The 14916-nt window shown below is 45.1% G+C and overlaps 1 protein-coding gene and 1 long non-coding RNA gene across 2 annotated transcripts; one reads left to right on the forward strand and one right to left on the reverse strand.

Annotated features, from left to right (window-relative positions):
• Positions 1 to 9507: 9507 nt before the first annotated feature.
• LOC127298264 (uncharacterized) lies at positions 9508 to 10794 on the forward strand. The gene is made up of 5 exons (XR_007849684.2): positions 9508 to 9831; positions 9917 to 10024; positions 10137 to 10208; positions 10322 to 10446; positions 10554 to 10794. It is a non-coding gene; the product is annotated as an uncharacterized lncRNA (long non-coding RNA).
• A 992-nt stretch (positions 10795 to 11786) lies between these two features.
• Positions 11787 to 13181, reverse strand: LOC127298265 (uncharacterized). Its single transcript, XM_051328169.2, has 5 exons — positions 13044 to 13181; positions 12606 to 12957; positions 12367 to 12528; positions 12196 to 12259; positions 11787 to 12058 (listed from the first exon to the last, which is right to left on the reverse strand). The coding sequence occupies exons 1-5, from the start codon at positions 13179 to 13181 to the stop codon at positions 11872 to 11874; spliced, it is 903 nt and encodes a 300-aa protein (XP_051184129.1). The 3' UTR covers positions 11787 to 11871.
• Positions 13182 to 14916: the final 1735 nt, after the last annotated feature.

A 14916-nucleotide genomic window follows, 5' to 3' on the forward strand; every position in this document is an offset into this window, starting at 1 on the left:
AGACTTGCTCGCAAGAGTTTATCAGTAGTAACAGTTTATAGCAGTAGCAGTGGTGAAATAACAGCAGCAGAGTAACAAAGACAGCAGTAGTGATTACAGTAAACATCAGGATTAAAATACTGTAGGCACAGGGATGGATGACGGGCGTTGCATGGATGAGAGAAACTCATGTAACAATCAAAGCAGGGCATTTGCAGATAGTAATAAAACGGTGTCCAAGTACTAAGCAATCCATAGGCATGTGTTCCGTATATAGTCGTACGTGCTCGCAATGAGAAACTTGCACAACATCTTTTATCCTACCAGCCGGTGGCAGCCGGGCCTCTAGGGAATCTACTGGATATTAAGGTACTTCTTTTAATAAAGTACCGGAGCAAAGCATTAACATTCTGTGAACACATGTGATCCTCACATCACCGCCTTCCCCTCCGGTTGTCCCAATTTCTGTCACTTTGAGGCCTCGGGTTCCGGACAGCGACATGTGTATACAACTTGCAGGTAAGATCATAAAACAATGCATATCATCATGAAACAATAACATGTTCAGATCTGAGATCATGGCACTCGGGCCCTAGTGACAAGCATTAAGCATAACAAGTTGAAACAATATCATCAAAGTACCAATTACGGACACTAGGCACTATGCCCTAACAATCTTATGCTATTACATGACCAATCTCATCCAATCCCTACCATCCCCTTCAGCCTACAGCGGGGGAATTATTCACACATGGATGGGGGTAACATTGCTGGTCGATGGAGAGGCGTTGGTGGTGATGATGGTGATGATCTCCTCCAATTCCCCGTCCCGTCGGAGTGCCAGAACGGAGTTTCTGGTCCCAATACGGAGTTTCGCGATGTGGCGGCGTTCTGGAGGGTTTCTGGCGACTTCGACTTCTCTTCTCGCTTTTTTAGATCGAAACCTTTAAGTAGTCTAGAGGAGGGCGTCAGAGGGCAGCCGAGGGGGCCACACGCTAGGGCGGCGCGCCCCCCCTCCAGGCCGCGCCGGCCTAGCGTCTGGGGGCCCTGGGCCTCCCCCAGGCCTGCCCTTCTGGCTCCGTGATTCTTCTGGTAAAATAGGCCCTTTGGTATAAATTCTGAGAATTTTCCCGAAAGTTGAATTTCTGCACAAAAACGAGACACCAGAGCAATTCTGCTGAAAACAGCGTTAGTCCGTGTTAGTTGTATCCAAAATACACAAATTAGAGGCAAAACAATAGCAGAAGTGTTCGGGAAAGTAGATACGTTTTGGACGTATCACATGCGCGTGAGGAGGCGGGAAGAAGGAGAAGCTGAGGCGCCCCCCGCCGACTTGTGCAGCCCGCCGCTATCAGCGCTAACCCCGCGAGGCAACGACGACGATGACGTCGACGGGCCGCCTGTAGCCTGCGGGAGCTCGGCGGAGGCGGCGGCGTTCGATGTGGCGGCGCTTATCGTCGCGTAGGAGTCGCTGGCAAGGAAAAACCCTCTGCCGCTGACGGGAAGCGCCCTGGCGACAATCGGGATCCTAATCTAGTAGTTTAGGTCTCAAATTTGCGAATGTAGGTCGAACTATCATGTATTTTGGCTAGTTTAATATAAATTATCGACGAATCAAGCTTGATCAGAGCAAACTGGGTTCAATCGTGAGTTTGATTTTCCGCGACGTTTGATTTTTTGCTTTTTCAGTTCGCGAGTTCGGTTTCAGATCTGCACCGTGACAAAACCATATAAACTCAACAGTTTGCGAGACCGAACTCGACGTTTTTGGTTCGGAGATATACGAGCTCTGCTAGAGATGCTCTTACTATGTACGATCAAACACGCATATGACTTCCATTGTACAAACTCGGTCAACAAGCACCACGACTCTGTTGATTCGGAGGCCCGTCATTTCAAGCACAATTTGCTCCCACTGCAGTGACCCAAGTGGTCACGTCCCCGGCATCGATGTGGTTGTTCGTTGCCGGCGATTCAGCGAGCAAGGTGGAGAAGGAGCTGGACCTTGACTTGATGGCTTTTCTAGTATTAGATCTGAGGTCCTTTGTGTTATTTTGTGTTATTTTCCAGGACTTAATTGTAGTTTCTTTTTTCTTTAAAGTCATGTTTGTAATATGTAGCTCCACTGCTCTAAATTAATGCATTATCTAGGACTTTTGGGACCTATCACTAGTAGAAAACAGGCCTTTAGTCCCGGTTGGTAAGGGCCTTTAGTCTCGATTTTGCAACCGGGATTACGGAATCGATACTAAAGGCTCTTCACGTGTGCTGCGTGCGTGCACCGGGTAATGACTGTAAACAAAAACGCCAAAAAAGAATTCTTGATACTTTGGGACTCTAAGTGATGAGTGTTGTGTCAGTAGAGTATTTTCACACAAGGGTGACTCGAAGGTTTAAATCGAAATCTCGGGAAACTGAGCAAAAAGTATTCTCTTCTCTCTTCTTCTAGCAATCCTGGAGGTAAAATAAAAGTCTTGTGTCCCTAACTCCACCGTGTGGTTGTCAAGCACAAGGTTTCACGTAAGTAAATAAACACAAGTAAAAGTAAAGCGAGTAAAACTAGATAAATAAAGTAACTAAGTAAAACTGTAAATGGTTTGGTTGTTTTTTTGGTGTTTTGGATGCAAATAAGAAAAGTAAATATTTTTGTGTTTTCGAATTAAAATAGTGCAGCAAATAGAAAACAAGATACAAGCAAGATAAATGTGTTTCTTATGATAAAAAGTGGATCAAGGTTCATGTGTTAACTTGACTATTCTCTCTTTTAAGTTGTAGCGGATAAAAAGTAATTCATAAATGAGATATAAAGATGCATAACAATAATATGAGTAAGATATGCACTCATTTGGGTATCACGTTGAGATGATGCAACACATCTCTCTTATACTTCACAAGAAAGGGGAAACTCCATGCAATCTTGTATTAAGAATTAACAGAGTATAGCCTTAGGTACTTTGACATGATGTTTGAAAATCAAATATGCTACCGTAACCAAATAAGATCATCACTTTTGTCCCGTGACAAACATAACACATGAATTCACTTTATACCTAATGAGGTAGCAAAAGAAAATGCAAAGCCATAATAGATCATGAATTTGTTGTCACTATTCAATCACTAAAATCATGTTACTCCATCTAATACACACATCACCCCGCACAAGCTCTTGCATAGATGTTGGATCAGAATAAATACTTAAGAATGAGGTACATAATATGCATTTACTAATACATCTTACACATAATACGATCAGATCTCATAGCACAATATCATAGAATAAGGATCCACCACATAAGTGATACGGGGTGGCCTTCGGACACCACCGCCTCAAGACCGACAAGCCCTCCTCGTGGTCCAATGACACAAGCTCGAGCCCAAGCCCTACACCAAGAGGTGAATTCTCTCCTCTCCACGTATGCTTTTGATACCCCTTTGGATTGCTTGCTACTTCATGCAAATACCCTATGTTCAATCAGGTACATCGACCAAGACGCGAGCCATGGAGACCAAGCCAATGGAGAGAGAGCTGGAAATGAGGAAGATGGAGCTACAGCGCCCAGGCCGGAACTTCCGCCCCCCAGGACCGGAACTTCTGGCCAGATGCCCTCAAGATGCTTTCCAGCGCCCAGGGAAAAGGATCCAGCCGGAACTTCCGCCCCGGAGGACCGGAACTTCCGCCCGCCGGAACTTCCGCCCAAGTTCCGCCCAAGTTCCGAAAGTCCGTCAAAACCATACTGGATGTTACTGCGAGGAAATGGGCAAATTCCGGAACAAGGCCGGAACTTGGCCGGAACTTCCGCCCCGACCGGAACTTCCGGCCCACAAGACCGGAACTTCCGCCCCTGACCGGAACTTCCGTCCAGGACGACCGGAACTTCCGCCCCATCGAACTTCATCGAGACAGCACTTTTCAGCGTGTAACTTACCCCTTCGCCCCCACCTATAAATAGCCTTGTTGGCTCAGATCTGAGATTAGACTTGAAGTGAAATTAAACCTGAGCTTAGCTCACCCTTGTGGGAACCCTACCTAGATCTATGATCTTGTACCCACCCGGGCTCCTTATCGACTCGTGAAGATCTCTTTGGTGACTTCTACCGTTTGTTTGATCTTTTGCTTGCACTTCTACCTATTTGGTCTTTTGCTTGCACTTCTATCAACCTTCCGGTCTTTTCACCCTTCTAGATCTTGCGAGCTTCGATTTGTCGATCTCTTTGCGGGACTTCTACTGGAAGATCTTTTCTCGCAACCTCTATCGAGTTGGTGGTTCGGGCCAACGAGGGAAAACCGATTTGTGTGCGTGTGTGTGTTGTATCCCCACGATTCCCCTACGTGTTCTTCGTGTTCATCGCGTTCATCCACCTCCCCCCACGAATTCCACCCAAATCCGTGAAGATCGGGCACATCCTTGGGCTTAGCCCTTATCAATAAGGATTACAAATATGGCCATAATCATGTGAGACAGCTCATATGACACTAAGATCTATGAAGAACATGATAGAAATGGATCAAGCTACTACCACAAACCCATAGTCCAGAGGTGGACTACTCTCCTTTGATCGTGGTGATGATGATGAAGACGTTGGAAAAGGTAGAGATCCCTCTGACGCTGATCTCGGTGGAATTTCCCCCTCCAATCTTCTCTGATGCAGCCTCCGTTTTCATGTTTATGCCTTTCTGCGGCGGTCCCCTCTCAAGCACTCTTTGGGGCCATATATATAGTGATTTTTAGGTCCAAATACGTCGGTGAACGAAAAGATCACGCGATTTGCACGATCAACGACCGAAAGAGGGCAGGTGGTGCACCCTACATGTTTGGGCGCGCCACCTGGGCTCTTTTGGGTCTCAGGCCCATCCAGGTTTGCTTCCAGGTCCCAAGATGCTTCTCCCAATAAAAAAATGACGCTCCAAAAATCTTAGGCCAATTTGACTCTGTATAGTTTCTGAAATTGAAATATACATAAAATATGGTTTTTCCTGTTCTATGGAGTTATAGATAAAATAAAAGGGATCATTGGTAAATCCCCATAAATCAATATAAAACATGGTATTATCATCATATATGTTGCAAATATGTGGGAATTCAATATGATAGGGAGAAAATTCATGTATGTATTTTATATACACGCTTAACTTCTGAGTTCCTTCCGTCCCGCTTCTAAGAGCTTTGCACGCACATTTGATATTACTATCATATCAATCCTATTAACTTGTTGGTCACGATGTCACACTTTTTTTATTACTACCATATCAATCCGAAACTAAGAAGATCTGTATCTATTTTCCTACATGATATTGTCTATAGCCCAGTGGTTACAGCTCAACTTGAGCATGCCATAGACCTGGGTTTGTCTCCACACTATCTGTATCATTTTTTTTTGAAACTGAACAAATTAAAATTTAAACTGATTCTGAATCACAATGAAAATTCAAGTTTTGAATCCGAGAAAAAAATTATTTTGAACAAATTTTGAATTTGACCATAATATGACTGTAAACAAAATTCGAATATAAGCAACAATAATTTTGAAAAATATTCGAATCTAACCAATAATAATTTTGAACAAATCTCGAATTTGAGCAAAATTTGCTCGAAATTGAAATTTGCTCAAATTTAAAATTTTCTCAATTTTGAAATTTCCTCATATTTGAAATTTAAAAAGTAACCAAAAATAAAGAAGGAAAAACGGAAAAGGGCAAGAAAAATGAAAAAAGATAGAACCACTAAAAACCGAACGAAAAAAAACTAACCAGATATTCTAGAAAGGTATTGAAACCGGAAAGACCCAGAACACATGTACATGGGCCGCAATCCAACTTAGCCTCCCATGCGTGCGCGCATTAAGAAGCCCCACTGCTGGCCGAGGGGGGTGTTGTGTGACGACCTGGTCGGCACGGACCAAGCGCAGCACACCCCTAGACAGATGTTTGGGCCGGCCCACGATCCATCTCACCTTATTTCCTTTTTCGTTTTTTCGTTGCTTTTCTGTTTTTTCTTATACATTTTTTAAAAGCTGAAATATTTCTAATTTTTTTTTAAAATCCAGAAATTCAACTTTTTAAAAAGAAGCTGAAATTAAAAAACTTTTTTTAAAATTAAAATATTTTCAAAATTTGAATAGTTTTTTAGATTGTACATTTTCAACTTTTTTTCCTCGAAAATTGAGCATTTTTTAATATGAACATTTTTTGAATACGAACAATTTTTAAGTTTGAACACTTTTCAAATTTAAACATTTTTTAGTTTTTCGAATTTGACTATTTTCATATTTAAACTTTTTTGAATTTGAACAAAAAGGAAAATAAACAGAAAAAAAGAAAACAGAAAAATAAACAAAAGAGAAAGGAAAAACAAAAACAAAAAATGAAAACGAAAAAAGGAGAAAAAATGAAAACAGGCCAGGCCCAATACCCGACCTGGTCAGTGTATAGAATTAGCCGCTGGGAGCGCCTAACCATCACCCCTTAGCGATGGTTTATCCCGTTAATGGGTCTGGCCCATTAGTCGGTTATTTCAAAAATTCCCAGATTCAAAATTTTGCTTAGGTTCAATTTGTCCAGATTCGAAAATTGCTTAGATTTAAAAAAATTTTAGATTCGAAATTTGCTCAGATTAAAAATGTGCTTACTTCAGAAATTTGTTTGAATTTAAAATTTGCGTAACTTTAAATTTTACTCCACTTTAAAATTTGTTAAAAAATAAAAAAATAAAAAATAAAAAATTGAAAAAATGAAGAAAAACCTAAAGAAAACCGAAACCCGAGAAAACCTGACGAAAACCGGAAAAGCGTGGCCTACAGTCTCCCGGCATGTTAATGGGCCGCGGCCCAAAACACTCCTGCGAATCAAAGCGCGGGCGATGAATAGGAAAAGGGGTACCAATAGATAAAGACCAACCTTCGCGAAGAGAAGTATCGCTCTGATCTTCGTACGACAGCTTGACACGTGTCTAAACGTTCCGAACGAGCCAACCCACGCGGCCCCGCGCGCGAGCGAGTACGCACGCTGCGCATCGCGTATACATTCCGCAGCCAGCGACGGAACGAGTACCCGGCCAGGCAAGAATGCACCCCATTACATCACGCATGCATTTAGCTAGCCACGGGTTCTTCTTTTCCTAATTGATCAGGGTGTCCACGCGCGCACAAATACGCTATTGCGTCGCCAGTAAAAACGAGTACAGTTGATTAAATATACGGGCGAGTACAAGTACAGTCACGTACATGAGCAGGTATAGTCGCGCACACGAGTAGGTACAATTGTGCACACGAGCAAGTACATATACGTAATCTGACACACGAAATAGACATACCACGCACACGAAGCAGGTGATAATACGTAACACACGACAGCTTGAACACACGAACGAGTACAAGATACACGCACACACGGCAGATACAAACGCAGCATACGAAAGGTGATCGTGAACACGAGCAAGTACATGCATTGTAAGACACCTACAAGACACGAGTCTGATCGCGCGTAAAGTACAGTACAATCCACGAAATGAGTCTGAGTTAGCGAGTAAAGGAAAAAATTGCACCAAATATACTAAAAACAGAAGTACTTATCAGTTAAAACACGAGTACAGTTAGGTACACACCACGTGTAGTTGGATGGGCTGCAAAATTAAAAAGCTGAGCGGGCAAAATTTCCAAAAAAATCGGAACACGGGAAGAAGAAAACTCCGCGGAGGCGACGGCCATGGCCACCGCCTTCGCTCCCGGCGCCGGCGGCTCAGGCGCACTCTGCCGCAGCCGCGCGTCGCTCCGTCGCCTGCGCAGCCCCTGTGCGCCGTCGCGCGGTCTCGTGCGCAGCCGCCTCTCGGCCTCGCCATCCTCCTACCCTCCCGCTACCCCCCTCGTCCATGGCAAGTTCCGATCGCTACCTGTCCATTCTGTTGCTCGGGCTACCATTATCTGACCGTGAACTCGTTTTGCAGCACGGGTCCGGCCTCCAGTCCGCGCTCCGCCTTCTAGGTGCCAGCCAGAAGCAGCTCCCGGTAATTCCGAACTTTGATCTGACATGATTTTTGTGGGGGTTGGAGTGTGACGGGAGGGGTGAGGGGGTTGTGGAGGTCGATTTAGAGAAGTCACGGTGGTTCGTTCAACTGGGGCTTCCTGAGTTCCTGGAGAAGAAGATGACCCCTTGCTGGCGCCCAGAAAGTGTTCGGTGAAATGGTAGTTCGTCAGGAGACCGAACCAGAGTCATTTGTTTGCTTGTGCCAGGTTGCCGCACGGGCTGAGCAAGCCATTCAGCGATGGTGCACTAAAATTTCTGCTGGATGAACATCCATCTACCCATGCTCGCGAATAGGTGCTCCCATGAGCTTCATGATCATGGTGTTCACCAGAGACAGCAGCAAACCATGCTGTTTTTTTTTTCGTAATGCCTTCAGCATGATCAATGTGATTGTTTGTGTCCTCAACCCCACCACGAGTCTAGTTGGCAGTACATGCAATGGCTGTAGCCCTGAAGTGAGTTGTATGTTTTTTATGAAGTGGCTGCAGGGAGGATAACTAACTTTAGGCCTGGACATTAGGTGAAATAAGGTGACCATCTGTTGCTTGCAAATATTCAACCATTGCACCCGGGAGATGTACTTTCAGTCCAGCGATGAGTACTTCATAGTTTAATGAAACTAAGGAGCAATAACTGGCTATGGGTAACTTTCAAGTTCATGTAGTATAGCTGTCCAAGTAACATGCAATGGAGCAATGGTAGGTTTTTGTTCGATGACAAGCATAATTTCTACCAGGGGAGGGGAGGGGTATTGAAACAGAAATACCTTGTGCATGATGGACACACAGGACCCATATGAGCCTCTCCATGTGTATCTGGGAATTCCGTGTATCTGTGCTGTATGCCCTGTGACTTGCGGTTTGATTTTTTCTATTTTTCTGAGCCGAGTGACTAGTTTTGGGCTGGAACTAAATGTCCTTCCCGTGAAACCCTACCCCTCCAGATCGAAACAGAGCCTGCCCACCCAGCCGCCTCTCCTCTGGCTGCCCTTCCCCTTGCGCCGCCAGCTCATCGCCGGCACCGCCGCCTTTCAGCTCTCTGTGACGCCATTGTCACAGTATCAGACTTCTCTAGACTCCCCATGCCATCAATATTACTACTGTTAGTACACTACTTAGAATTTTTTAGTACTTACAGCTCAGACTACAAATCAACTAGTCTAGCACTAGTTGAAACTAGTCACGACTAGTCTGTGAGTCGGTACCCAATTGACAACTTGCGACTCAGCAACATGTAATTCTTGCACCCATGAGAACGAGTACGTGGGTCGTGGCCTCGTGGGGTAGTTGCGCACTCTGCGGTTTCGGTCCCACTATGGCATGTATATTAACTATTTAAGCGCAGTGACTAAATTGCCCTTTTCCTTAATGAAAGCAGGTGGATTAACTCTTCTAATCACAGTCTTTGGTTTGCTTATAAGTCGTGCAAAAAATATCTGGAAAACACAGAAGCACTCCTCTTGTCGTTATCCGCTTTTTCCAGCAATCTGCTATGTGACTTGCTGTTTAGGTTATTCATGTATAGATGTACAATCTGTTGATTAATTTTTTTCTTAATCTGATTGAATATTTTCATTATCAAAATGCAGAGTCTCCAGTGGAGCCACCAAGCTTTTGGCAGAAGGTGAATGAGGTGTGGAAGCGTATCTCATGGAAGTCCGTTTCCACACTTGTACTGCTTATTGGGTGCACAGTTGTCGGATATTTTGCAAACAAAGAGGTCCCATGGGCATTGTTCATCGTCGATGTACTAGACAAGGGGAACAAAACATACAAACCCACTCTGGAGTTTGCAGTTCTACTAGTAGCAGTTATCATTTCTTTGTCCTCGAAGTACGCCACTAATAATTTCTATCTTCATATCATATTCGAATATAGTTTGTCAAATCTTTACTAATAGTTTGTTTAAATGTTGTAGGTAGATGCAGAACATTAGATGTACCCGACAAGGCGAGCAATGCTTTAAAATCTGTTTTGGTATTTGCATCCCTATTCATGGCAATCACAATTTTTGAGTGTCCCCGAGGTATGAGACAATGTGTCAGCTTAGACATTCCTTCCATATTTGTATCAGCGACTGTGTTTGAATATAATTTTGCCAATTCGTTACTCATATAAAGTTTGTTTAAATATCTCAGGTAGTTACAGAGATTGAGACGCATATGTTTTTTCATTGGAAAGTTTACTCATAATATTTCAGGATCCTCGAGGTATGAGACAATCAGCCAGCTTAAACATTCTTTCCATATTTGTATCAGTCACGGGGTTTGAACATAGCTTCGCCAAATCTTTACTCATATAGGAGTTTGTTTAAATATTGCAGGTAGTTACAGACATTGAGACGCGTGTTTTTTCATTATCACAATGTACTGGACAAGGTGACAACCCTTAAAAATGCATTTTGGGATGCAACTTTCGTAATAGGGATTATCAATTCTCCATTCTTAGGTATGACAAACATCTCAACTTAACACTGTGTATGTTTGCATCAATTATGGTTCTCAATATATTTTTCTCATTTATTACTAAAGTTAATCTTTGTTTGAACTTTGCAGGTAGTTGGAGAATGTTATTCTTGGATATATGTTACAGAGAGTAGAATGGACGTGATACAGTTGTTAGACAGATATACTTTCTATGTCTTAGTCATGTTATATAGCCATCGTATAAGGGGTTTTCTACGTCTTTACCTTTGTACCTGTATATACATATCGACTTCATGGAAATACCAGTTGCATATTTCCTAACATTGTATCAGATCAGTTTCTTTCCTGATATAAATGCCGTAACTAGTTCCTCACAAAAGATTGTGATTGCCTTTTGGTATCCATTTTGATCTACTTTGGTCTCCATCATTCCCGATCGATCTAGGTTGATTAACATGTCTAACTACAAGTGATGCTGTTTAGATTGCTGCCAGCGCGTGTCTTCACTCTTCAACCATGATCAATTTCCACTTTCGCACATCAACTTCCTCAGCTGCAAGAGCTAGGACTCTGGTCGTGGGCTGCCACCCACTGCCAAAGCACCGGCGTGCTACATCACGACCTTCTCCAGTGTTGCCTAGAATCTCGCGCTGGTTACTTGACGCTGCCTAGGGGACATTAGGCTTTGGGCTTATCGTTGTACCACCCCCATCTGATCTCACCTTCTTACTTCTTGGTGTAATGGCAATGATCCGCCTTGAGATTTTTTTTTTCTCTAGTCGTGGGCTGCCACCCACTGCCAAAGCACCGGCGTGCTACATCACGACCTTCTCCAGTGTTGCCTAGAATCTCGCGCTGGTTACTTGACGCTGCCTAGAGGACATTAGGCTTTGGGCTTATCGTTGTACCACCCCCATCTGATCTCACCTTCTTACTTCTTGGTGTAATGGCAATGATCTGCCTTGAGATCTTCCTTTTTTTCTCTCCCCCCTCTCCTTCTCTGCCCTGTAAAACTTTGGTGTGATTTGAGTTCAGGCTAGCGTGGTCCAGGTTAAAAAAAAAAGTGGTGTTTATTCCGTGCATGGGACCACCCAATCATTAGGTTTCGTAGCGTGCAATTTGTTTTGGATTTTTGAAACTTAATGAACCTAAATGATACCCAGAAGCACATATCTTAAAGCATGGAACAAAGTGAATGCAATGGCACCAACATGCACAGGATGACCCGTGCATTGGACAAACACATTTCTCTGCCTTTGTTATTAGATGCGGTGCTATGAGTTTTCAGTAACCCTATGTCAGTATACGAAATCAAATCAACACTAGTTATGCTTGGTATGATGTTTCTATTTGCCTTCCCAAGTAATATCACTAATACAGATGAAACAAATCAGTGTCGTCCACAGAACCACTAAAAACACGTTTACATAATTGTTAACATGATTTATCAGAGGACGATCCCAGACCGTGTTACGATTTCAAGTTCAACCTCAGGTAGCAGTTCGCGTAGATGGCGTCTTCCTTCTGGGTGCTTTAGGAAGCATACAAGTGTAGCCATAGCATACTTGATCTGCTTCTTGACGCCAATCACTTCATAAGCAAATGTCAGTGCATAGAGCAGATAAATAGGCCCCCTGTGGCAAAAAAAAAAAAAAAAAAAAAAAATTGGATGGATGCTTGCTGTGTCAGTAAACAGCAAAACAAGTTCTGCTAACGTAAAAGGGCAAACATGGACGCCCTTAGCTCAAAGAAAACAAAACATGGACCTCACCTGATAGCATCAAGTGGACAAAGATTATTCTTGAAATCATTGACAGCCATGGTGAGCATGAGAACTGCATAGGTTAAAAAAAAGGCACGGAACTTAATCAGCGGCCACAAAAGAAGTTTTGGTTGCGACTATCTGATAGGTGTGTGTATATTGCAGGCCTGGAGAACTAACCAAATTTAACCCGGGTGACGAGGTCGTTGGAGAATCCCTGTTTCCGGAGCTGCGACGAGACGATGCTGAGCTTGTAGAAGGCGCAGCCGAGAGCGGCATCCAGGAACGTCGACGGGTCCATCTTCCACAGCTTGTAAAACCCAATGCAGGCGATCAGCGCACCTGAAGAAAGAGTTTCCTCATGTCAGATCATCAAAGATTAATTTCTGATCACTGCGTTGATGGTCACGGGAGTATACCGAAGGGCATGCCGAGGTGGTAGTCCTCGGTGTCGTAGACGGTCCCGAGCGAGCGGAGATGGTGGAAGTTGTCCAGGAGCGGACGGAACGCGCCGGCGACCATGTCCCTGAGCGCCGCGGCGGCGTCCTTGGACTCTCGCCAGAAGCGTTCTTGCACGGCGGAGAAGTCCTCCTGGCGTAGCTCGGCGTCGCCGGGGAAGTAGTCCCCCCACGGCCACAGCCCGGCGTACGGGTCGGCCTGATCAGCGCCACCGTCTTTGTTCACCGGAGCGCACGGCTGACGCTCCTTGGCGCCGTCGTCCGCAGGAGCGCGCTGCTTGAATCTCAGGCGCGTGTGCGCACGCAAGGGGCCCTGCTCATGAGTTAGTCACGACCGGGTCTCAGCTCGGATAGTTAAAATTGTAGACGATCAAGAAGGGATTAAAGAAAGGTGCTCACCACCGTCGCGGAGCGCGCAGGGAGGAGATGGACGCGCGCGGGGGACGAAGCGGATGGAGCCGGGCGGCGCGTCGCCGCACCGACGTGCGCGGCGGCGAGAGCCAACCCCGCGGGGTACAAGACGGGCGAGTACGCCATCGTGAGCGATGGACGGGTCGACGAGACCAAGATTTTGCCCTGGGCCGATCGAGTGTACGAGGGAATTCAATCACTACTCCTACCAGGTTTGTGCAGGTCTCGGTTAATTGGATGGCATTAACACGTTGGTTTGGTGCGCGCGGTTTGATTTAAGGCGAGTAAAGTCTATATTAAACCTTCAACTCGTAAAGCATGTTGAAATTAAACCCTGAACTCTTAATCCCTGAAATCAGCACCCCGTGCTAATCAATCCCGATCGATCTAAACCTTGGACCTATCGGGACTAGTTTGGCTCATCGAAATTAAGACAATCCGGCCCAGGATCGCCCTCTACTGTCACTGACTACCATGGCCACATGTATGTTTTTCTCTTTCCTTCTGTCGTCAAATTGCATCCGTAGCTAGTCTCCTGGTTGGAAAACAGCGAGCTCCCGAAAAAACGAAGACGAGATCGTCGGCGGCGAGATCCCTGAACTTTCTCTTCTAGCGGAGCACCGGCGGCGGGCGTCCAGCAGCGCCGCTGCTCCCCTATAGCTCCCACTCGGAGGCCTCCCTGCTGCCTCCTGCTTCTCGCACTCCTCGTCTCCTCCAGCTCCGCCGGCAGTCACGACAACAACGACCTAGTAGTAGTCAACCCCACTTCTCTGGACCTGCCGCCAGCCGCCCCTAACCACAACAATCCTCACCGCCTCCGCCCCATCCACTACCACAACTCCTGCCTTCGGGCGTAGCTACGCACAGGACACTCCTGTGCCTAACGACTGGTTGTTTGTGTGCAGGGTAGGTGCTTGTGATAATGCCAATGGGCATGGACGGTGTTGTTCAGCAACATCACCTTTGTTTCCTCCAACTGTGACCCAGCAGCGCCCAGTCCTCACTCCCACAAAGTCATCGACTTCCAGCGACGGCGTTCCGAGATGGAAGCGCTCAATATTGCGTGTGTAAGGGGCGATCTAAATCGGACGCGTTGGCTAGTTCGGATGGGGCTATTTGAGTGACCGCGCGGACACACGGACAGGCGGACCTGGCCGTCGGTACGTTTAGGTCGCGTATTGCCCCAACCGCGAACGTATCCCAAATGTCAAAATAAAAAAAGTTATAAAAAGGAAAACAAAAACAAATTAAATTTAAACTAGAGTTCATTAAACTTAGCCATATTTTGGGCAATTTTTACACAAAAGAAAGACCTATATGGGCTTTAAACTAAAAAAAAGGAGGAAACCCTAGTCTAGGGTTTGGGACGCGGTGGCCTGGCGCGTGGCCTCCTCCTGCCGGCGCGCCATGGCGAGGAATGCCCACGCCTCGGCCTCGGCGTCCTCCTGGGCCTTCCTGGCCATCTCCTCCAGCGTGGAACCGAGGTACGATCATTTGACCAGGTCCTTGTAATGTCCCAGGTTTAGAGACGATCGAGGGGTAGATTTTAGAAAGGGATGTGCATTGCATAGTAAATTCTGGGGAAATTTCGCGCTTTTACACAAAAACTGCATCGAAGAGGGACAAGTTTCTCTCTCGACACCTTACAGGGTTAGGGTTTCGAGAGTGCGACAAACTTGCTTCTCACTTCACTAGTTTAGGGTTTTGAGAAGAGAGAGGAGAGTTGCTTGATTGAATTCCAAATGATATGACATGGTTGAATTCAAACCAAGGTTGAATTTGAATTTCAAATTCAAACATTAAATAGTTACTTAAATAATTCAAATGAAGAAATTCATTAAGTAAATAATCAATAATAATC

This window comes from Lolium perenne, chromosome 5 (genome assembly GCF_019359855.2).
Source record: "Lolium perenne isolate Kyuss_39 chromosome 5, Kyuss_2.0, whole genome shotgun sequence".
Classification (NCBI taxonomy): Eukaryota; Viridiplantae; Streptophyta; class Magnoliopsida; order Poales; family Poaceae; genus Lolium; species Lolium perenne.